The sequence below is a fragment of the Canis lupus genome, chromosome 4 (genome assembly GCF_048164855.1).
Source record: "Canis lupus baileyi chromosome 4, mCanLup2.hap1, whole genome shotgun sequence".
NCBI classification, from domain to species: Eukaryota; Metazoa; Chordata; class Mammalia; order Carnivora; family Canidae; genus Canis; species Canis lupus.
In genome coordinates this window covers 23,571,929-23,596,589 of record NC_132841.1, presented here as the reverse complement: position 1 = coordinate 23,596,589, position 24,661 = coordinate 23,571,929, and the positions used below count along the sequence as shown (strand labels likewise).

The 24,661-nt window shown below is 39.9% G+C and overlaps 2 protein-coding genes across 10 annotated transcripts in view; one reads left to right on the top strand and one right to left on the bottom strand.

Annotated features, from left to right (window-relative positions):
• ANAPC16 (anaphase promoting complex subunit 16) overlaps positions 1-18,878 on the bottom strand; it is a 29,477-nt gene extending 10,599 nt beyond the window's left edge. The window contains exons 1-2 of one of the 5 annotated variants that reach the window (XM_072823507.1): positions 18,823-18,878; positions 18,125-18,400 (exon numbers count right to left, since the gene is read on the bottom strand). The gene's annotated coding sequence lies outside the window, so the exon portion shown is untranslated. Of the gene's footprint in view, positions 1-615; positions 1,883-2,219; positions 2,377-2,445; positions 3,095-18,124; positions 18,401-18,822 lie in introns of those variants that run through there. The other 4 variants (XM_072823506.1, XM_072823509.1, XM_072823505.1 and 1 more) reach the window with 4 other exon arrangements.
• ASCC1 (activating signal cointegrator 1 complex subunit 1) overlaps positions 2,009-24,661 on the top strand; it is a 105,433-nt gene continuing 82,780 nt past the window's right edge. Inside the window, exons 1-5 of one of the 5 annotated variants that reach the window (XM_072823502.1) lie at positions 2,009-2,151; positions 4,663-4,807; positions 6,340-6,439; positions 11,436-11,533; positions 18,180-18,358. In XM_072823502.1, coding sequence (XP_072679603.1) covers positions 4,696-4,807; positions 6,340-6,439; positions 11,436-11,533; positions 18,180-18,358 — 489 coding nt within the window. In that variant the 5' untranslated portion in view covers positions 2,009-2,151; positions 4,663-4,695. Of the gene's footprint in view, positions 2,152-2,422; positions 2,650-4,662; positions 4,808-6,339; positions 6,440-11,435; positions 11,534-18,179; positions 18,359-24,661 lie in introns of those variants that run through there. The other 4 variants (XM_072823504.1, XM_072823501.1, XM_072823500.1 and 1 more) reach the window with 4 other exon arrangements.

Below are 24,661 nucleotides of genomic sequence, written 5' to 3'. Positions count from 1 at the left end.
ACCTTGAAAAATTCTCTATTCAGTTGCAAATGCAAAGGATACTTTATATTTTGAAATCAGTTGCTCAGCACAGCTCCCTAGGGACTGCCAGAGTGAGGACAGCTTCAAAGGCTAGATGCAGTGTGACTTCTAAACTGAGTATAATCAAAGGAATTCCCTTTCATCCCATTTTCCTTCAAACTCAGAACTACTATCATTCAATACACAAAATGGCCAGGGTTGGAAACTGGAGTGCGCAATTAGCACAAAGCTACTTTTACATAAATAAGCAGTTTACTGCTGAGGTAGATAGAATAACACCTAAGTAATTTCTAGCTTTAAAGATTCAGGTTGAATTTTACATGCTGTCAGCAGATGGTAACAGGAGGTAGAGTGAAGCGAACAATAAACAATAAACCCCTGCTTTGTCACACTGCTTTATGAAGGCAGGCATTCTGATCATCAGAACCAAATACAATGCTTGGCCTATACTAAGTAGCTGTTGATTTAAATAAATGCTTGCTAAATGAATTAAACATTTCACAGGAACCACAAAATTCCTTAAAGGTCATCTCGTCGGATTCCCTCGCTTTACAGATGAACAAACAAAACTGAGCTATACAAACGTTAGCTTACATGCTGTGACATTCTTCAAGCAATGGCTTTGTGGGCATATCACGTGCCATGTGAGAGGTAAAACAGCATAGTGGTTAGAGTTAGAGTTCAGGCTCTGGGTTCAGGTGGTGGTTTTGCTATTTAGCTTGCTGTATGGCTCTGGACAAATCCCTTCACCTCTCTGCTCCTCAGTCACCTCATGTCTAAGATGGGGATAATAATAGTACCTCCTTCATAAAGGTGTCACAATGGTTAATATAACCAAAGCATTTGGGATAGTCACAGGCACAGTAAACATTCAGTATCAGCTATCCAAAATTAGTAATGGATATTGACTCCTGAATCCCCCCCACCCCCCGCCCATGCAGATCCCAGTTTTTTATCCATAGTATGTCCAAACACACTCAAGAGAGGTTTTAATTCTCTGCGTTTGGCAGAGTCAGCAAGCTCGCAGAAGGGAAAGGATCTCTGCTCAGCAAGAGGGAAGGTGCCCTCCATCTATGCACTTGACACTCTCATTTTTAAGGTTCAGGAGTTCAAGAAGAATTCTATGATCTAGGAAAACAGGGGTGGTGGTGGTGAAATGAGTTGTCTTTCTATCCTCGAGGCCTAGCACAACCTGGGTCAGAACGTTTCCTGAATGAATACCGAACAAATGACAGAACGCAGGGCTAGTGGCTCAGCAAAGGTTACACGGGAGGGATGGAGAAGCGGGCTGTCACGAGGGTTGGTCCATTATTGAGGTTTTTTTTTTTTTTTTCTTTTTTTTCCCTTCCTCATTCTGCAGATCTAATACATTTTGTATTAACACAACTCTCTCCCACCCCAGGCTGCTGGGCCCCAGGCAGGTCCTCAGCAAAACTCTGCCTAATGAATAAATGTTCATGATGAAGTAGCCTGGGCTTTGGCTCTCGAAGGGAAGCTGAGTCCGCTGGCCTTAGAGATGCCCAGAGCCGAGCAAGACCACCCTGGGAGGGGGGGGGAGGGGGGGCGCGGGGCGCAGCATGATCAACCATCTACTCCAGGTACGACAGGGATGACTTCCGTTTTCATCAACTTTACTTCCTGTCGGATGTATACCTATTACAAAGAATTCCTCCCTTTAGAATAAGTCTCCTTATGAAAAAGATGCTTTAGGAAAGTATTTCTGGCACGATGCCAGATTATTAGAAGCAATCGTCGAATTCCACCATCAACAAATCGTTCCACTTGAACCGCGAGCTCACCACCCAAACCGAGGCAGCAGCTAAACACCAGGTGCGGTGGCGAGGGAAAAAAAAAAAAAAAGAAAAAAAAAAAAAAAGGAGGGGGTGCTGGAAACCGCGGGGGAAGAGCGCCCGCGGCTGCCGAACCAACTCCAAGGCAAGCTTTTCCTGCCCTTTTCCCGCTCGGTCTCAAGGGGGCGATGCTACCCGCGCCGCCCCACCGCGCAGGCGCCAGCTCTCCGCGCGCATGCGCACCCCGTCCGGCGCGGCCTAAGGAAATTTCCTCTCACGCTCCCACCGAAGCAGGCTCCAGTCTCTCCTCCTATCTTCTCCATTTTACTAGTCCCTGCAGGTAGGATCCCACGGATCGACTCCCTTCCACCAAGCTCCCGGGGGGTCCCTAAGCCCTCGGCCACTTACCTCAGCGGATTTGGCGCTTTCCCCTACAGCCCCGCCCCCAGGGCCAGCCAGAGCGGCAGCGTTTACAACGACGAGGACGGCGGCGTGCGCGCGCCCGCGCGGAGGAAGCCGGCGACGTGCGCGCGCCCGCGCGCCGGGAGGGGCGGGTGGGGGCGTGGCCGGGGCGAGGCCGGGGCTGGATCGCGCGCTCCCGCAGAGGACTTCCGGGTCTCGCGCGCCTGCCTGCCTGGCTTTACGGCGGGGGTCCTGCCGCCCCGGGGTTCCTCGCTTTTTTTGGCTTGTTTTTATGATTCAAGGCTTCACCTTCCCCCACGACATCGAAGGCCCTCTGCTCTCCGCGCTCTCCAGACTGCCACGAAGCAGGGTTACGCGGGTCAGCCCCCCGTCTTTCAGACAGTCTCGTAGGCCCGGTGCCCTACGGGAAAGGCAGGTGAAGTTTGCTGTCCCTTACTCCAGAGCCGAGGTCTGAGGGTCCGACCTAATCATCAAAGGCTCCTTTTGTGAAGCGCCTATTTTTTATTTTTTAATTTTGTGAGGCCCTGTGGAATAGGCCACCACGGGCGTAATGTCAGAACTCTGTTGCTGATGGATCCCGGCGTCGTCCGAGGGTTTATCTTCCATGGTGTTACTTCTCACAACGCAAAATCCCCCCTTGGTTCTGTAATCACGTCACCAACCACAGTGACGTCACTAACCACAGCGACGTCACTTGCTGAGGGTTGGATTGGGCTTTAAGGACTTAGTGCATTGATCAGTTGCACTTACTTGTGCACATGATCAATGCACAAGTGCATTAAGTGTTTTGGGGGCTTTAGTTGTTTATTTTTTTATTTAATTTTTTAAAAGATTTTATTTATTTATTCATGATAGACACAGAGAAAGAGAGAGAGAGATAGAAAGAGACATAGAGACACAGGCAGAAGCAGGCTCCATGCAGGGAGCCTGACGTGGGACTTGATCCTGGGACTCCAGGATCAGGCCCTGGGCTGAAGGCGGCGCTAAACCGCTGAGCCACCAGGGCTGCCCTGGGCTTTAGTTGTTTAAATTGAAACTTAAATTTTAATGCACTGTTTAAAGTTTAAATTTTAATGCATTACATTTTAATGCCTTTTGTGCCCAAAATGCACAAGTGCATTAAGTAATTGTTTTGGGGCTTTTTCTTTAATCGTGGGCTTCCAAGACCGTAACCTATGTGGTTAGGAACATTGGTTGAACTTAATCACAGCTAGCCAGTAAGGAACCTTTGTTTCCTTAATTCTTTTTTTTTTTTTTTTTAAAGATTTTATTTATTTATTTGTGAGAGACCACAGAGAGAGAGGAAGAGACATGGGCAGAGGGAGAAGCAGGCTGCCTGTGAGGAGCCTGATGCGGGACTCGATCCTGGGACCCCAGGATCACGACCTGAGTGGAAGGTGGATGCTCAACCACTGAGCCACCCAGGTGCCTTGTTCCCTTAATTCTTGGCTCATTATGTGGTGACTAGAAGCTTGGCTTCTCAATGAGCGATGTACATCTTTGAGGAGTGGCCTATAGAAATGGATTCCTCCCCTCAGCAGTGTGTTGGTTTGAAGAACCATGTCGGTTAAGTCATGTTTTAACTGTTCTGATGGGCAACAGGACCTAATTCTGAGGTATATATTTCTTGCACCTCTAAAAGTACTTAGGGGTTATTTATTCCCCCGAAGGATAAGTGTGCTACACATTCCTAATCCTCTTAATTATCATGCTGGATAAAAAGAGTGAGACACTTAGCGAATGGTTAGATAAACACAGAAGGTTGTATCCTACTTCAAGTTAAAATAATAAAGACATCTGTTCTCTCAAACTCACAGACAGGCTGTATAGAGAGCGAAGAGTATCTTTTAATCACCATTTCTTAGAGTGCTGAAATAGTTTACAAATTACTGTCTAGGGGCACCTGGCTGGTTCAGTTGGTGGAGCAAGTGACTCTTGAGCTCAGGGTTGTGAATTCGAGCCCAATTTTGGGTGTGGAGATTACTTAAAAATAAAATATTTGGAAGCAAAAACAGGGACGCCTGGGTGGCTCAGCGGTTGAGCACCTATCTTTGGCCCAGGGTGTGATCCTGGGACCCGGGATCGAGTTCCGCATCAGGCTCCCCGCATGGAGCCTGCTTCTCCCTCTGCCTGTGTCTCAGCCTCTCTTTCTCTGTGTCTCTCATGAATAAATAAATAAAATCTTTAAAAAAAAAAAAGAAAGCAAAAACAAATCACTGTCTAGAGTGAACCAGGCATGGAATGCTGTCGTGGAAAATACAAAAACTGACTTAAAATAGCTTGCAGATTGGGGAAATCTAATGGAAACAGTGCTGCTTTTGTTTAGGACGTGCTGTGAACTGATATCTAATTACATAATGATCCATAAAATAGAGATAGGATTTTTATTTCTGATTAAAACAGGGTAAGGTGATCATTTGTTTTTCAGGATTTCACTAGAATATTGTTCAAAGAAAGTATCATGGAAGTTCTGCGCCCACAACTTGTAAGAATTGGTGGACGGATTTATAGAAAAAATCCCATCCAAGAACAGACTTACCAACATGAAGAAGAAGATGAAGACTTCTATCAAGGTAATCCTAGTTGTTCTTTGGTCACATTAGTACAATGTTCTTTGCACTGTGGAAACAATGCTTTAAGTGTTTCTATGTGAACACTGAAATTTGAGCTGTTTGGCCTCTACCTAGCTCCATTTGTGTTGACATAGTCTAAGGGGACCGATGACTTTAAGTTTGATGAAGCATTCTTATTTGCACTTCCTAAATCACATTTCATCTTTGTGCAGAGACTTAAGTATAATAAGGGGTAATTTTAATAAACTGTTAATGTTAACCATGAATATTCTGTGACAAAATTAAGTTCCTTTTTTTTTCTTTTTAAAGATTTTATTTATTTATTCATGAGAGACAGAGAGAGGGAGAGACACAGGCAGAGGGAGAAGCAGGCTCCATGCAGAGAGCCCAATGTGGGACTCAATCCTGGGACTCCAGGCTCATGCCCTGGGCCGAAGGCAGACGCTCAACCGCTGGGCCACCCAGGGATCCCAAAATTAAGTTCCTTTATCTGTAAAGTTGTGAAATAATATATATAAGTTGGTGAAATAAGTGAAATACGTATTTTGTCCAGTGCCCCAAAATGTTAACTGTTGTTATTTGTTTCTTCTTTGTACTCATACAGGCAGTTCCAAATATACAACTAACATAATTTTATTATTACATAGGGATAATTTTAAGAAGTAAACAGTGGAGATGGATTATGAATATTTTCAAGCCAATTAACTTGGGCATGAGTTTAATGCCTCAGTAGAGCTTTTCAGGTTCTCTGCTTCCTTTTCCTTTTGGTTTATAAGCTTTTTCATCAGGCCGTAAGCCTTGGGGATTTGTCTTCCCTCTGGTTTTCCCCATTGTTTCCCTTCAGCCTTGGGGACTTGACCTTCTTTACTTGACCCTCCTGTGTTTTTAACTGGCGGAATGGAGTAAGTTCTCCCGCTGCTACTCCTATCTCATTCACTGAAGTAATGTGTTTTAACACTAAAAACTGCTTACTTGCCCACTGTTAGAGGATACATTATGTTACGTGAATTCTCCATAAAAAGGAAAAAAAACTTTTATTGTCTTTGTTTTTTGGGGAGAAAACCGTTAAATGGTGGCATGTATATACTACTTTTCCAAGGTTCTAAGACTGGAAGATTTAAACTAGTCATATGTTTTTTGTTTTTCTTCTTTTTTTTTTTTTTTTTCTTTTTTTTTTTAATTTTTATTTATTTACTTATGATAGAGAGAGAGAGAGAGGCAGAGACACAGGCAGAGGGAGAAGCAGGCTCCATGCATCGGGAGCCTGATATGGGATTCGATCCCGGGTCTCCAGGATCACGCCCTGGGCCAAAGGCAGGCGCCAAACCGCTGCGCCACCCAGGGATCCCTGTTTTTTGTTTTTCTTCTAAGAGCAGGTCAGGACTGTTGGAGCAGCATTCTGCAATATAAAGTCTTGGGCTATTCTTTGTGTGTATGTGTTTTTTGAAACCTTGAGCATGGTTGGCCAGTGGTGAGAAGACTGCTGTCCACAGAGCAGCAGCTGTAAGCGAGGTGTTATGGTTTCTCTGCAGGCTTTGTGGAGTGTGCAGAGGATCCCTGTGATGCCTATGAGGTGGTGCAGACACAGCAAGGTTTCCGGTGTACGGTGAAGGCCCCCAGCTTGCTCTACAAGTGAGTGCGCCCCCCCCCCCTCCCCGCTTCACGGGAAACACTTCCAGGAAACTCTTCAGGAAGCTGACTCTTTCCCATACATATTGCAGTGCTTGACTACTAATGGCAAAACAGTTTCGTGTTTTATGTCTTAGAATTTCTAAGGACTGATTATGGATCAATTTCATCATTCCAAATGTATCACCAAGCCATGTTGATTTTGCCTCTTAACTATCTTTTGAGTCTACCACTGATTGCGTTCTTTATTGAAAGACCAGCACCCTGCTGCATCTTTTTTTGGGTTAATTCAAACAGCCTACTTACTAGGCTGTCCACATTGATTATTGTTCTCCCAGTCAGTTCTTCACATTGATCTTTCTATAAGGCAAATGTGATTATTACTTTTGCTTAAATCCATCAACATCCTTCCACTGAAGATGGAATTCTGTTCCACTATAGTGCTGAAATCTGAATGTGACTTAGCCAGCCCTGCATTTTTCAGTCTCAACTCCTTTCGCTCTACTGGTTTTGCACTTATGCCTAGCTAGTTTTCTTCAGTTCCTGAAACATTCCTTTGCTCCTTCCTTTTTTTTTTTTTTTTTTAAATTTTTAAAAAATTTTTTTTAATTTATGATAGTCACACAGAGAGAGAGAGAGAGAGAGGCAGAGACACAGGCAGAGAGAGAAGCAGGCTCCATGCACCGGGAGCCCGACGTGGGATTCGATCCTGGGTCTCCAGGATCGCGCCCTGGGCCAAAGGCAGGCGCCAAACCGCTGCGCCACCCAGGGATCCCCCTTTGCTCCTTCCTATCATAGATCTTTGGCATATGCTATTCCCTTTGCCTTATAACTCTCTTTCTTACCTAGTTATATTCTTCCTTAGGGAACCTTGCTTTGACACCATCATCCCTACCAACGACACTGATTACCGTATATTTTCATAACACCCTCTGCCTTTCCTTTGTAGAATTTTTCAGCCATTTATATTTATTTGTGTACTGTTTGATGTCTTCTCTGCAGATAGGAGACTTCTGGAAGGCAGGAATGTGTCTGTTCAATTAATCTCCAGTGTTTGTCAAAGACTGGTATGCTTTCTTCAAGGTTGCCATTATGAATTTGCTTGGAAACCTTGTGATCACTTCAGTGGGTGCTTGCTTGCTTTCATGATTGCCTGCACTCTGTCTCACCACTATCATGGTTAGCTTATGTGGCTAACTGGCTTCTTTTGGGCTGACACCTGTAGAGATAGGCTGGCCTAGGAAGTGTGTAAATTGTTTTTCTGTTGTAGCAGGTGAATTAAGTCTGTTCAAGTTCCTCTGTGAAAGGAGATCTACAAATATGGAATCATATGCCTGTAAGCTCCAAGAAGCAAATCATTTTATTTTCACCAATCTTGAAAATATTCTGAAACACCTATTAAGGATGAAATCCTTCTCTTGGAATGTGGCCAAATGAGAAACCAAATGCTAAATCTGACAGCTCATTCTTCTTTAAGGTTCCAGTGACATTTTCTTCCAAAAAACAGGATTTTAGAAAATCATGGTTCAGTTTCCTGATGAAATCAATGTAACTGTTTTCCTTAATGTGTATATTTGCTACCACTAAGGTGTGTAAAAATTCCTTAGATGTTTGATTCCAATTTGATGATCTTCTGAATTCTACATATTCTAAGTATTCATTATATTTTAGATGACTTGCATGTTAGATTATATATTGGTTCTGCTCAATTGTAATTAATAGACAGTATTTACTAGGAAGATCTTTTTTTTTTTTTTTAAAGATTTTATTTATTTATTCATGAGAGACAGAGAGAGACAGAGACATAGGCAGATGGAGGGGAAGCAGGCTCCATGCAAGGAATTCGATGTGGGACTTGATCCCAGAACTTTGGGATCATGCCCTGAGCCGAAGGCAGTCATTCAACCACTGAGCCACTCAGGTGTCCCAAGATTTCTTTCTTATTAATCATTTCTGTAGGTTCATTTAGATCAAAAACTTGACCAAACTGATTTATAATCAAATCCTAATGGTGGTAACACCTATCCATTGGCTAGATGTAATAATACTTTATTTTAGTTCCCGATATCAGATGCACATTAGAATCACCTGGGGAGCTTTTAAAACTCCCTATACTTGGGTGCACCCCAGACCAATTAAATCAGAATCTCTGAGAGCTGGACTCAGGCATCATTAGTTTTTAAACCTCTCCAAGTGATCCCAGTGTGTAGCCAAGATTGAGAATCACTTGATCTGGTAGGAATTTCTTTATATATTTAATAAACGAGTCACCTTTTCACTGTGTATGTCTTATTATTGAAATGAATGTTTTAGATTCCCCCTGTAAACCTCTTCTGAATCTGGCTATGCTGTTAGTTGGAAAGATGTCATTATGGGCTTAATGAGGATAGTATGGACTGTACTGAGCTATGTGCCAGTCACTGGGAAGCCCTTTTATACATGATCACGTTTAATCTTTATTTATTTATTTATTTTTTTAATTTTTTTTTTTTTTATTTATTTATGATAGTTACAGAGAGAGAGAGAGAGGCAGAGACACAGGCAGAGGGAGAAGCAGGCTCCATGCACCAGGAGCCTGATGTGGGATTCGATCCCGGGTCTCCAGGATCGCGCCCTGGGCCAAAGGCAGGCGCCAAACCGCTGCGCCACCCAGGGATCCCTAATCTTTATTTTTAAAAAATTTTTTTTTCACGTTTAATCTTTATAAGAACTTTATTATACTTAGTTATAATAATTCACTACATTTTTGTAAGTGAAGAAATAGGCTTAGAGTGTTTTTTTTTTTTTTTTTTTTATTTACGATAGTCACAGAGAGAGAGAGAGAGAGAGAGAGGCAGAGACACAGGCAGAGGGAGAAGCAGGCTCCATGCACCGGGAGCCCGACGTGGGATTCGATCCCGGGTCTCCAGGATCGCGCCCTGGGCCAAAGGCAGGCGCCAAACCGCTGCGCCACCCAGGGATCCCGCTTAGAGTGGTTAATGACTTGCCCAGGACTTGTTTGAGTCTAAAACTTCTTTAACCTCAACCATTTCCTTTCTAAAATGGCTAGACTATTAACACCTTGAGCCAGCTACTTTTGTGTGCGTGTATGTATTTTTAAAGATTATATTTTTAACTAATCTCTACACCCAACATGGGGCTCGAGTTTACAACCCTCAGATCAAGAGTTGCACCTTCTACCGACTGAGCCAGCCAGGTGCCCCAAGCCAGCTGCTTTTTGTAATAGGTTCTCTACTGGCCACATGCTAACAAACAGTAGTCTGGGTGAAAGTACCCCTATTGATAAGGCCTGGAAAGACAAAAGTCTGACAAAGTGGGTGCCATTGAATCTCTAGTCCAACACAGAAAAACCACAGGGAAATTATGGCATTTCAGTCTTCTTCTAAACATCTTGTTTTTTTTGTTTGAACTAGCTTACTACGGTGGATCTTAATGGAAGTAACTGGGCTGGTTATTCCATGTAAAAACAAATGCACAGTTTTAGACCTAGTCACCCATGTTGTTGGATACTGTAATTGAAATCGTAGAAGCTGAAATGCCGTTGATGATGAAGTTTTTTTCTCATTATAGTCTTCTCTTTGAGTCTTTAATGCTTTAAAGACTGAAACTTTTCTCCTGGGATCCAGTGGTCTCATTTACTCTAACACCTCTAATGACTATGGGCTCCAGAAGATAACCTTGGATTGTCAGATTTATTCTAAGTGGCCCAGGAAGTAATGTAAGTGAGTCAATTGAAGTAGAGTAGATGAAACGGAGTAGGGAGTGATGGGGATTGTGATGAGCCCCTGTTCCAGTTTTAGGGATGAGAGTAAGCTCCAGCCTATTATTGCTGTGAGTTGTCAGATCTAATTTTTCTAAAAAACCCGGAAATTTATATTTTTAAGGTGAAATTTCCCAATTTTTAGACGAAATCTCCTGAACAAAACATGTATATGTGAATTCAGCCCGAGAGTTACCTGTTTACTCTTTTTGCTTTTGAAGCTATTCTGAATAATCTGTCCTAAATGGTGGGCCCTTCTCTTTGCTAAGTTCCTTACTCTTACTTTATTTATCAAGGATAATTATTTTATTTATTTTTATTTTATTTTATTTTATTTTATTTTATTTTATTTTATTTTATTTTTTAAAGATTTTGTGTTTTATTCATGAGAGACACAGAGAGAGGCAGAGGGAGAAGCAGGCTCCATGCAGCCTTATTTATTTTTTAAAAAGATTTTATTTGTTTTTTTGACAGAGAGAGAGCGCACACAAGCAGGGGGAGCAGAAAGAGGAAGAAGCAGGTTCCCCACTGATCAAGATGCCCAGTATGGGGCTTGGTCCCAGGACTCTGGGATCATAACCTGAGCCCAAGGCAGATTTTTTTTTTTTGAAGATTTTTATTTATTTATTCATGACAGACACAGAGAGGGAGAAAGAGGCAGAGACATAGGCAGAGGGAGAAGTAGGCTCCATGCAGGAAGCCCGATGCGGGACTTGATCCTGGGTCTCCAGGATTACACCCCCGGCTGAAGGCAGCACTAAACCACTGGACCACTGGGGCTGCCCCCAAAGCAGATTTTTAACCAACTGAGCCACCCAGGGGCCCCCAAGGATAATTCTTTTAGGATGAACTCCTAATTTAGTTAATTTGCTCTCTAAAGGCCAGTGTTTTCCCTAAACTGGTTGCTGAAAGTGCCTTTTGAGGTGATACCAGCTTTCTTTTCAATGAATTTCAGACCTAGATTTTGAATCTAATATTGAAGAGGCAACAGGTTTTGGACATGGCATGGTTATTTTTGTTTATTCATTAAATTGACTGTAGGGCATCATTTTGCCAATGAGTGCAATTCTATAAAGCTATACAGCTTTTAATTTCTTCTACAAATATTGAGCCTTTACTGAAGCACTTTTCTGTAAGGGAGTATCTCTGGTCCCATATGATTTAAACATGATGGAATTCTCTATTCTGATACATTTGACTTAATATCCTTCCATTAATTAATTTTTCTTTATATTATAGGCATATAGTTGGAAAGAGAGGGGACACTAGGAAGAAGCTAGAAGTGGAAACCAAAACTTCTATTAGCATTCCTAAGCCTGGACAAGAAGGAGAAATTGGTGAGACTCGGTATATATAAGTTATATTTGCAGTCACTTTTGTGTGAGTGTGGAATAGTGTGACCCAATTTAGTGATTTTTTTTTTTTTTTTTAGTGACCCTGGGTAGAATTGAATAGCGACTGTATTCTTTATGGGGTTCTGTAACAATTGGCCTTTTCATAATATATCAGTATTGATCTCCCAAATGAGGAAAGATGTAGTTATACAGCCTCATCTTGATTGAATATCTGGGTCTTCAGTTTATACTTTACCATGTACTGATGTTATAAAAAAGCTTCCAGATTTTCTTGTGTATTAGGAAGATCCTTTTATGCCTTATTAGCTTGAAATGGAGTTTGTGAATTGTTTCAAGTTAGAGAAAACCATTGAGGTTAGCAAATTTGCAATAAAGTTCAGCACTTCCCCAGAAGGGTTCTCTTGTTTTTACCTTGCTTTGTAGACTGGGAAGGATATTATAGAAGTAATGATTAGAATAACAACCTGAATCAAGTAACTGCTCAGGTGAGGAAAAATAGTTCAGTATAAATTAAGTCAGAAAGTGTCTGTACCAGGTATCATTATGAACCAAGAGCACAGGCTTGTGTTGTAAAATGGCTTTGAGTGAAGGGCACTGTAGGGAAGAAAATTTTTGGAAACTCATTCTAAAATGATAGGACTTTTTCAAAGTCAAATAAGTGCAGCAGCCACCAATAATAAGTTTTTTTATAATTACCCATAGGTTTTATTAAGTTTTAGGAAAAAAATTACTAGTACTTGTTTCATTTTGTGCTATGTAAGAATAATCATCATGGCAGTTGCCTCTAGGCAGCTAGAAGCAGTTGACCGTAGGACAGTGCTGTCCAAAAGGACTTTCTGTGATGATGGAAATGTTTTATACCTCCACTCTCCAGTACAGGAGCCACTAGCATGTGGGATTGTGAGTACTTAAAATGTGGCTAGTATGACTGGGGAACTGAACTTTTAATTCCGTTTACTTCTAATTCATTTAATTTCTTTTTTTTAAATTTCTTTTTTAAAAAGATTTTATTTATTTGAGAGAGAGAGAGAAAAAAAAAGTAAGTAGGGGGAGGGGCAGAGGGAGAAGCAGCCTCCCTGCCCAGCAGGGAACCTGATTCAGGGCTCCATCCCAGGACTCTGGGATCATAACCGGAGCCAAAGACAGGTGATTAACTGATCGACCCACCCAAGCACCCCTCTAATTCATTTAACTTTTAATTTAACTCGTTGAGTGTGGGTTCCTGTATTAGACAGTAAAGGTAGAGTTTTCCCTAGCCCTTTGGTAATATCAGCAGACCCTAACATGAGAACTTTAATGACATTTTTGAAGGACTTTGATTAAAATAAATATTACAGATAGAAGATTAAAGATTTATTAAAGAAATATAAAGAAAGTTAAAGAAAATTACAGATTAAAATAAAATTAAAGATAGAAAAACCCATGTCTTTCCTTAAGTTTTAAAGTTCAAGCAGCAAATATTAATTTTATAATTGCAGTAAAGTTCATTTCTTTATCTACTTTTTTCCTGATTATAAATTAATACATGCTTTCAAAAAAACCAAAAGCTTACAGAAATTATATGTGAAACATCAAGGGAAGTCTTAGTATATGAACCTCAGACATAATCACTATTAACAGTTGAATGTATTCCTCATTTTTTCTAACCATATAGTAACTATAATAATTTTTATTGCAGTAAAAATTATAACATGCTATAAATGTGGAGAGCTTAGCCATTTTAAGCTATCGGAGTCATTCCAAAACATACCCAGGAAAGGGTAGGCGGGTTTGTAAAGATTCCATTTTGACTTAGAAAGCACAAATATTTCAGTGTGAAACCAAGTATGTCTAATTGTTCAAAGTAAAAATTTAGTGGAACTAATTTAATGGAAAAACAGGCAGATAAACGGGTATATTGGTCTTGCAGGGAAGTAGAGTATATAGAAAAATCAATTATTGGTTAGAGTAAGTTGAGTTGTGATGTGAGACTAAGGTTGCACTGGTGTGGTATTTGCTGTCATTTATTCCTTTTGCCTCTCTAACATTAGAGATACTAAAGAAGGAAATGATCTGTTAGGTTCTAATTTGTCCTCTCAACAAGGATTTGGTCATCTAATCTGTTTTGAAGTCTCAGGTAACGGGATATCAGAAGATGCTTTCAAAATGATACTGTCATTGTAGTTAGAGAATTGGTTTCTAAAAGTTCAATTGAGGGGATGCCTGAGTGGCTCAGCAGTTTAGCACCACCTTCGGCCCAGGGCATGATCCTGGAGACCCGGGATCGAGTCCTACATCGGGCTCCCTGCATGGGGCCTGCTTCTCCCTCTGCCTGTCTCTCTCTCTCTCTCTGTGTCTCTCTGTGTGTCATGAGTAAATAATAAAAATAAATAAGTAAAAATTCAATCGAGCCCTATGTTGGGCTCTCTGCTGGTGGGGAACCTGTTTCCAGAGGGAGCGAGAGGGAGAAACAGGCTCTCCACTGAGCAAGGACTCTGACACAGGGCTCAATCCCAAAACACTGGGATCATGACATGAGCTGAAGGCAGACAGATGCCCAACCAACTGAGCCACCCAGGCACGTGCCTGCTCCTAATAAATAAATAAAATCTTAAAAAGTTTAATGTCAATACCTTTAACTCTATTTTTCCTATCCATCCCTTGTTAGAGTCCCTAGATGCTTGCCACTCAAATTCTGGTCTTCTCAGATATTAGTGTTTGTAGAATATTTCTAACTTCATTGTATTTGCTTTTTAGTCATGAATTGAACAACTTTGACTCTTTTCTGGAAATCAGTCTGAGCCCCTTTAAGTGAGTGTCCTTATCAGTTTACTGTGTTACAGAGATGAAACCACCTTCTCAATGAAAAAGAGTAGATTCAGCATTTTGTACCAGACTTTGACAGAAATAAAACATAAACATGACTTTTATGTTTCCTTCCCTTCTGTTCCTTTTCCTTCTGGTTTCTTACCACAATTTGGTCTCTAGTAGAGATAATTTTTACTTTCCTTTAATTTTGTTCCAGTTTGCCTTTGAACCCTCCTTTATCAATTTCTCTAGCACAATATTTGAGTACCTGTTATGGATACTTCCCTTCACTAGCAGTTGAGTCTTTTGGATTCTCCAAGTGTTCTATCTGATAATATAAATGATGCTCTTAGAAAACACCATATATCTACTACTTTAATTTTATTACATTTTTTGGTTATTACTCCTGTCAATTTTTGACTTAGGCAAATGGTTCTCAGGCTCTCTGTTAGTCAATTCATTCATAATCTGCTTCTTTTCCTAGAATTTTCTATCTTGTTTCCTTGTAGTAAAATGGGTATGATGCTTTCATTCTTATTGAGGAATAGAAAGGTTGTTCTTATAGAAAATTTCAAGTGCAAAAAAAAAAATTTCAAATGCTTTAATGAAGAGTATTAGGATAAATAAATGGAATTACTTCTTTCACTTTGTAGTTGCATGGAAGGACAGACTGTGGTCTTTAAAATGCATAGCCCATTTTGCTACTATTACAATTAATACTTCAATATTTTATATCATATTAATAAGTCTCTTTCACAGTTATAATAAATAGTTTATTGAAATGCCAATTTTGTTCATTGTTCATATCTTTTGCATCTTTCCTTAGTTGCTGTTTTGAACCAAGCCCTGTCAGTTCTACAACCTAGAGATTTAATCTCAGTTTACACAGAGATTATGTAATCACTAAATGATTTTGTTTCTCTGCAGACAGTGGTCTATGCTTTGTGCTCCCACCTTTCATTTAGACAGAAAGACATAGCCCAGATCAGAGAAGGCCAAATTATACCAAAACATGGACAGTTGGTATCCATCCATATAATTATAGATAAATATTTTACTTTAATTTTCTGTTTTCATACATATACAGTAAGATTATATATGTTGTAGTAGACTCTCCTTTGGTTTTTCATTGTAGTGAATCTCTAGTAATTACAGCCACCGTAATTTTTTTTTTCAGCCACCGTAATTTTTAAATTGAGGTAAAATTGACATGACAGAAAATTCAGTTTTTTGCTCTGAAATTTTTTTATTGTTATTTGAATTTTGATGTCATATATTCATACTTTTTTTGTGTGTGGCTAAAACGTATACAACATAAAGTTTACCATTTTGACAGTCTTTTTAAAAAGATTTTATTGGGATCCCTGGGTGGCGCAGCGGTTTAGCGCCTGCCTTTGGCCCAGGGCGTGATCCTGGAGACCCAGGATCAAATCCCACGTCAGGCTCCCGGTGCATGGAGCCTGCTTCTCCCTCTGCCTCTGTCTCTGCCTCTCTCTCTCTCTCACTGTGTGCCTATCATAAATAAATAAAAATTAAAAAAAAAAGATTTTATTTATTTATTCATGAGAGACACAGAGGGAGAAGAGAGAGAGGCAGAGACACAGGCAGAGGGAGAAGCAGGCTCCATACAGGGAGCCCAATGTGGGACTCGATCCGGGGACTCCAGGATCATGCCCTGGGCCAAAGGCAGGCGCTAAACCACTGAGCCACCCAGGGATCCCCCCAACAAATTTTTTTTTTTTAATTTTTTTTTTTTTATTTATTTATGATAGTCACAGAGAGAGAGAGAGAGGCAGAGACACAGGCAGAGGGAGAAGCAGGCTCCATGCACTGGGAGCCCGACGTGGGATTCGATCCCGGGTCTCCAGGATTGCGCCCTGGGCCAAAGGCAGGCGCCAAACCGCTGCGCCACCCAGGGATCCCTTTTTTTTTTTAATTTTTTTTTTTTTATTTATTTATGATAGTCACAGAGAGAGAGAGAGAGGCAGAGACACAGGCAGAGGGAGAAGCAGGCTCCATGCACTGGGAGCCCGACGTGGGATTCGATCCCGCCAACAAATTTTTTTAAAGGGAAATCTACACCTCATGTGGGGCTCAAACTTTACCTCCAGATCAAGAATCACATGTTCTATCAACTGAGCCAGCCTGGGACCTCCCATTTTGGCCATTTTATTTATTTTTATTTTTATTTTTATTTATTTATTTTTATTTTTATTTTTATTTTTTCCATTCTGGCCATTTTAAAGTGTTGAATTCAGTGGTGTGTAGTCCATTTACAATGTTGTATAATAACCACCACCACTATCTAGTTTCTTTTTTTTTTTTTTTAGATTTTATTCATTTATTCATGAGAGACAGAGAGAGAGAGAGAGAGGCAGGGACACAGGCAGAGGGAGAAGCAGGCTCCATGCAAGGAGTCTGATGTGGGACTTGATCCCAGGACTCCAGGATCACGCCCTGGGCCAAAGGCAGGCGCCAAACTGCTGAGCTACCCAGGGATCCCTCTTCTTTTTTTTTTTTTTTTTTTTTAAGATTTTATTCATTTATTCATGAGAGACACAGAGAGAGACAGAGACAGAGAGGCAGCACTATCTAGTTTCAGAACATTTTTATCCTCCCCAAAGGAAATGTTATACCCATTAAGCAGTCACTCCCCAATCCTTCCTACCTCCAGTCCTTGGCTACCACTGATCTACTTTCTTTCCCTCTGCATTTCTGCATTTGCCTGTTCTGGCTCCTTCCTGTTAATGGAAGCATACAGTGGCACTTTGTAAATGATGTCTTCCACTTAGTATAATGTTTTCAAGATTCATTTATATTTTTGCATGTATCTGTACTGTATTCTTGTTTTGAGGGGCTGAATAATATTTCATTGTATCAAGATAGGACTTTTTTCTTTAAAGATTTTATTTATTCATGAAAGACAGAGAGAGGCAGAGACACAGGCAGAGGGAGAAGCAGGCTCCATGCAGGGAGCCCGATGTGGGACTTGATCCCAGGACCCTGGGATCACTCCCTGTGCTGAAGGCAGATGCTCAACCACTGAGCCACCCAGGCATCCCTGGTTTTTTTTTTTTTTCCTGGATTTTTTTCTTGTATTTCATATTATTTTTAAAAATCTATTCTTTTTTTTTTTTTTTCAAGTAAACTCTGCCTATAATATGGGACTCAAACTTATGACCTCAAGATCAAGTCACATGCTCTACTGACTGAATCACCAGGTGCCCTGTAAATACCTGCTTTTACTTCTTTGGATTTCTGTCTAGGAGTAGAATTGCTGGTCATATGGTAGTTCTCTTTTTTTAGGAACTGCTGTAGCTGTTCTGTAGCTGCTGTACCATTTTACATTCCTACCTGCAAGGTATGAAGGTTTGCTATGTAGCTTTTTACACTCATTTTTCTACTTCATCAAGTGGTCTTAAGGATATTCTGGTTTTGTTTTGTTCTTTAGAGAGAGGTGGGGGGAAGGGTCACGGGAGAGGTAGAAGGAGAATATTAAGCAGGCTCCATGTCCAACATAAGCCCAACACACAGGGCTCAATCTCACAGTCTTGAGATCGTGACCTGAGCTGAAATCAAGTGTTGGACGCTTAACTGATTGAATCATCCTGGTGCCCCAAGGATATATATGTATATTTTTTAGGATACTGTTTTTAAACCTCATCCTGCTTAATTGAGTTCATTAGCGATTTTTTTTTACCTTTGGTAAAAAACCTTGTTCAGAAATTATGTACACATTTGGGACTGTTTGACTCTGCAGAGATGACAGTATTGAAGGTCACTTACTTTACAAGTTTTGGGTGGTTGTGTTAAACATCCTCTCCCCTTTATTTGCTTGCAGTAATCACTGGCCAGCATCGAAGTGGTGTAATATCAGCTCGAACTCGGATTGATGTTCTTTTGCTGACTTTTAGAAGAAAGCAGCCCTTCACTCACTTCCTTGCCTTTTTCCTCAATGAAGCTGAGGTTCAGGAGAGATTCCTGAAGTTCCAGGAGGAAGTACTGGAGAAGTGCTCCATGGTAAGCAGCAAACAAAACAGAACAAAGAGTTAAAAAGAAAAACTACAAAAAAGGAGATTTATAATTCAGACAGTAGAAAGATACACATTTCTTCTTCTACCAAAAAGGCTAGCCATTTCTTATGTTTTCTTTTTGATTCTGAAGTGAATAAAAAGTATAGATATATCAGCACATAAGCCTCTGCATATTACTGACATATTCTTTAAAAATTTCAAGACATGGGGCAGCCCTGGTGGCTCAGCAGTTTAGCGCCGCCTTCAGCCCAGGGCTTGATCCTGGACACCCGGGATCAAGTCCCACGTCAGGCTCCCTGCAGGGAGCCTGCTTCTCCCTCTGCCTGTGTCTCTGCCTCCCTCTCTCTCTCTCTCTCTGTCTGTGTGTGTCTCTCATGAATAAATAAATAAAATCTTAAAAAAAATTTCAAGACATAAAAGTAGTATTCTAATATAGATACTATTCTGCACCTTGAGGGTGGCAATGTTAATGAGGTGCCATTATCTGTAGATCTTCTGCCCTAGGTGGTAATGGCTTATTTGGGGTTAGTAACTAGAAGAAATTTGCATATAGAATTGTCATTCTTATGTAACAGTGAAATGCTTGTGACCAAGATAACAGCAGATAATCTAGATTAGAAAACAGGTGTTTTTTTTGTCTTTTTAAAGATTTATTTATTTGAGATAGTATGAGCAGGGGAGGGACAGAGGGAAAAGCTGACTCTCCACCGAGTGGGGAGCCTTGGTGGGGAGCCTGATTTGGGGTTCCATCTTAGGACCCTTCAGTTCCATCATATACCGAACTGAAGTCAGATGCCTACCCCACTGAGCCACCCAGGCGCCCCCTAGAAACAAGTTTGAAAACTCCTTGTGTATATAATTTTGGACAATTTAAAGAAACATTGATTTAAAAAAATTTATGAATATATGTTTTTTGTTTTTTGTTTTTTTAATACACCTTTTTTACAGAAGGTTTAGAAAATAAAAGATGAATAAAAGTCACACATAATCTCACCACTGAGAGATAATATTGTGGCACATGCACAAATGTTTAAAAAAAATAGAATTTGGCTTCTGTATGCTTCTATATCCTGCTTTCCTTGACATTTTGCATTATACCATGATCATTGTTTTGTCATTGAACAAAAATCTTTCCTTTTGCTTTGGAGACAGGAAGGAAGTCATAGCAGTGATAACTAAAATAACATAATCTTATTTTGATAACAGTTCAGATAACTTGATTTTTAGTGACTACTTAGTATTCTATTACATGGATATATAATAATGTGGTTTGAAGTGGTAGGGTTCAGAACGAACAGCCAAGAAAGTATTCTTGAGACCTCTTGGTTGCAAAAGCATGGTTTTATTAAAGGACAGGGACAAGACCTGTGGGCAGAAAAAGCTGTACCGGGGTCATGAGGAGTGGCTTGATTATATACTTTCAAGTTAGGAGGAGGTTAGGAAAAGCGTATGTCTCTAAGGAACTTCGGGAGCAAGGTTTCTAAGACCTCAAGGGCAAACTGTTAGGACAAGATCATTTATTACTGTGTAGTAAAAACCCTAGTCATGAGACCCTTCAGAAGTATATTGATAGGCCATATGCTTAGGGGAGGATTGCTAACATATACCTTGGGGGATAGAGATAAAGGAAGTGTCCAAAGGAATTTTTATGTGTTATAGTAGAGTTACAGGATCCTGGGAGGATAATGTTGAGCTAAGATTGCCTTTAGCCCTTAACAGAGTATCAAATAAGGCAGCTGAGTTCCTAAAGGAATGTCACTCTGCCTGTTTGAAGGATTTGTCAGTGGGCTGTAAGTAGTAAGGAAATGTAATTTTTCTTTTGCCTTTGCTTCCCAGATCACATAATAATAATTTATCTTTAAAATTTTTTTCATTGTTGTAAATAATGTCATTATGACTTTTCTTCTGTGTATATTTTTCTACACTAATCTAGTTTCTTAGTAAATTCCTGAAAATGGAAAAAGAGTATGTGCATGTGCGTTTGAGGGTTTTGATATATATTTCACATTACCTTCAGGAAATGCTAGAATACTTCAGTGTCAGACTAGTTTTCTTTAGGTTCCTTTTCCTACCCTTGCCAATATTGGTGTTACTATTATTTTAAGTTTTTTTTTTGTTTCGTTTTTTGTAATCCAGTTGACAAAAAATATTAGCTTGTTGCTTGGTTGTTCATTTATTTGATATTGGTGAGATAAGACTTTTTCATATTTTCTTGTTTCTTCATGTCTTGTCCCATTTTTCTCTGAGCATTCATTTTTTAAATTTATTTGTAAGAGCTTCATGTATATTAAGAGGATCAGTATTACTTCACAATTTACATTTAACATTTTAGTTTATTTGGAATGTATCTTGATATATAACAAGAGGTAAAGTTGTAACTTTTTTAAAACCTGTAGTTAACTAGTTATCAACAAGAATATAAAAATCTTTTATTTTATCTTAAAAATTATCATGTAGTAAAATGGACTTCTTGGGGTGTGTTTAGATTTTTTGGTTGTGCTTTTTTTGCTATCTTTATATCCTCTTTGGTGAGATGTCCACATCTTTTGCCTATTGTAAAATTATTTGTTTTCTTACTGTAGAGTTGTGAAAAGTTCTTTTATATTTTTTCTTGTTACAAGTCCTTTCAAGGATATGGGGTTTCCAGATATTTTTTTTCCAGGCCATGGCTTTTCTTTTCATTCTCTTACTAGTGCCTTTTGCAGAGTAAAAGTTTTAAATTTTGGTGAAATCCAATTTATTAATTTTTCTTTTATGGATTGTGCTTTTAGTGCCATGTCTAGGAACTCTTTGTTTAACCCCAGGTCACCAAGGTTATCTGTAGCATTTTTGTAATTTTACTTTTCTTTTTTTTTTTTTTTTTTTTAAGATTTTATTTATTTATTCATGAAAGACACACAGAAAGAGAGGCAGGGACACAGGCCGAGGGAGAAGCAGGCTCCATGCAGGAAGGCCAGTGTGGGACTCAATCCCGGTATTCCGGGATCACACCCTGATCCAAAGGCAGACGCTCAACAGCTGAGCCACCCAGGTGTCCCATGTAATTTTACTTTTTTATATTTAGATCTATGATCCAGTGAATTTTTATATTAGGTGTGACATTTAGGTCAAAGTTCATTTTTATGCATATAGATGTCTATCCATGCTGTGTTTTTTCAATCATTACATGATTGAGAGGAGTAAAAGCGTACAGAATGAAATAGAACAGTGGTTGATATCTTTGGTTCTTGAAACAGATGAACCTGAGTGTGATTCTGGGTTCCTCGATCTGTGTAGACTTGGACAAGTGAACTTCTCTATCTTTTTTTTTTAAGTAGGTTTTTTTTTTTTTTTTTTTTTAGATTTTTATTTATTCATTCATGAGAGACACACACAGAGAGAGGCAGAGACACAGGCAGAGGGAGAAGCAGGCTCCATACAGGGAGCCAGATGTGGGACTCAATCCCAGGTCTCTAGGATCACACTCTGGGTCAAAGGCAGGCGCTAAACTGCTGAGCCACCAGGACTGCCCAAGTGAATCTCTCTAAATCTTTTTTTTTTTTCCTTTTAAATATGCTCCATGCCCAGCATGGAGCCCAACATGGGGCTCAAACTCAAAACCTGAGCCAAGACCATGAGTTAGACACTTAATTGACTGAGCCACCTAGGTATCCCCTCTCCAGACCTTTATAGCTTGCTTTGTAGGAAGGATTAAATGAGGTAATGTAGAGTACTCAGCGTGGTGCTTGACACATAATAAGCATATCATAAATGGTAGCTACTACTTCTGCTATTTTTATGACTACTTAGATTAAAATTATTAGTATTCCTTGGTGTATTAAGAAAAGATGAGGGCTGTCTTTAATAGTTGTGTGCTAGGTTAATGAAAATGTTCTGGGTGAAAGTTTTTACAAGATTCTTCCGTCTTTTGTTCCTTTTTTCCCCCTCCTTTTTTCTTTTCCTTTCCTTTCCCTTATCCTGTTCTATTGCTCGAGCTGGGTCTTTTTTTTTTTTTTTTTTTTTTTAAGTGGGCTCCATGCTGGGTGTGGAGCCCACATGGGGCTTCAACTCACAACCCTGAGATCAAGACCTGAGCTGAGCTGAGATCAAGAGTCAGATACTTAACTAGTTGAGCCACACAGGTGCCTCTAAAACTGGCTCTTAAGTGTTAGAATATAATGAAATATAGATACACAGATACAGAAGTATTAGAATCCAAGTACTTGTGTGGGACTAGGAGTGGGAATTGATAAGATTGATTATTTAAGAAGGAGACTACAGCATGGGATAAGATATAGAGAAGTTGAATCATTGTGCTGTACACTTGAGACTAATGTAACATTGTGTGTCAACTCTACTCAAATTAAAACAAAATTTTTTTAAAAAGGAGGCTACCGGGACACCTGGGTAGCTCAGCGTGTGATCCTGGAGTCCTGGGATCAAGTTCCACATTGGGCTCCCTGCATGGAGCTTGCTTCTCCCTCTGCCTCTCTCTTTGTCTTTCATGACATTTTAAATAAAATCATTAAAAAAAAAAAAAAAAAAGGCTACAAAGGTGAGTAGATTCAGACTGGGAAATATGAGTAGACAGTACCATTATATAACCCATTTTTAAGTGATTAACTTGATATTTATGTGCTTGAACAAAGGCACATCTGTAAGCCAAATACTACACATATATATAAAATTAGTAAGCCATCAGAATATTTTTTTTCCTCTCAGCATTTTATAGCAAAATAATTTCATTTTCAGTAGAAGGTGGGATAGGAGAAAATCGGGAACCCTGAAGTTTCAATATGGGCTGGTAAATTTGGGGCTGGGGTGCTGGCAAATTTTGGAATTAATTTTACCTTGTAAATACTAACATTGAAGCTCAGTAGTTATATATATTTTTTAAAATGTTAGAAATATTGGTATGTGACAAGCAGCCTGTAATAAGCCTTTTTTCTGTGTGTGTGTGTGTGTGTGTGTACACTTTCTCACTTTTCTTTTGGCTCTTGACTTGGGCTGACAGGGAACAAATACTGGAGAATGATTACTTTAACTCAACTGGAATGAGATTGGCCACTGTGAATGTCATGCTGGCCTTAATCAGTCCAGAGTGCTTCCTTCCTGCTTTCAGGGAGACTCCATAGTGACATTGCTTTCTTCCTCCATCTAAATCAGGTTCTGATAACAGCAGGGGAGCCCAGGGTAGAAGAGTAAATAAGTAGTAAGAGATCATTATCTACCTATTATATGGAAGAAATTTTTTGTGAATTTCATTTTGATGTTAGAACAATAGACAGATGGCTGCAAAAGCCTTTAGGCATTTTCCAGTGGTACTCTGAATTTATTACCTCTATTTAGGTGAGTTCCCTTCTAGTAGCTTTTTTTTTTTTAAAGATTTTATTTTTAAGTAATAATCTCTGCACCCAATGTAGGGCTCGAATTTACAACTCCAAGATCAGGAGTTGCATGGTCTGCACACTGAGCCAGCCCAGCACTGCGTCCCCCCTCCCCCCACTCCCCTGTAGCTTTGAAGAGCATTGAGATAGGAGTTGTTTCATGAAAGACTATGGCATTCAGTCTTGATTTGGTTCCTCTGACGTTCATTTGTTATCTCTGATCATTTCTTCATCTCTAAAATAAGAAAGGGCTCAACATTCTCCTGTTTGTAGGAAAGTGATGACACCTGTTGGTATAAAGTTGGCTCTTCAAGTTTTTGAGTTTATAGATGTATTTGTTATATACATTTATTAAAATAAAGTTTGTCATACACAGTGTTTTGTAACTACTTTTTGACTTAACAGCATGTTTCAAGTAAATACATGTAAACCTAATTACTATTTTAAAGATTTTATTTATTTTTTTGAGAGTGAGCAAGTGCAAGCTTTGGGAGGAGTAGAGAGGAAGGGGGGGCGGGGGGGAAAGAATCTCAAGCAGATTTTGGAGTGAACAGAGTCCAACTCAGGGCACAATCCCACAACCCCAGCTGAAACCAAGAATTGGTCACACAACCAACTGAGCCACCCAGGTGGCCTAATTACTATTTTATTTTATTTTTTTAAACTTTATTTATTTATTCATGAGAGACACACAGAGAGAGAGAGAGAGAGAGAGAGGCACAGACACAGGCAGAGGGAGAAGCAGGCTCCATTCCATGCAGGGAGCCTGACGTGGGACTCGATCTCGGGTCTCCAGGACCACACCAGGGACTGAAGGTGGCGCTAAGCCACTGAGCCACCCGGGCTGCCCCTAATTACTATTTTAAATTGCTGTATTCTATGAATGTACCCTAACATTTAAAAAAAAGATTTACTTATTTATT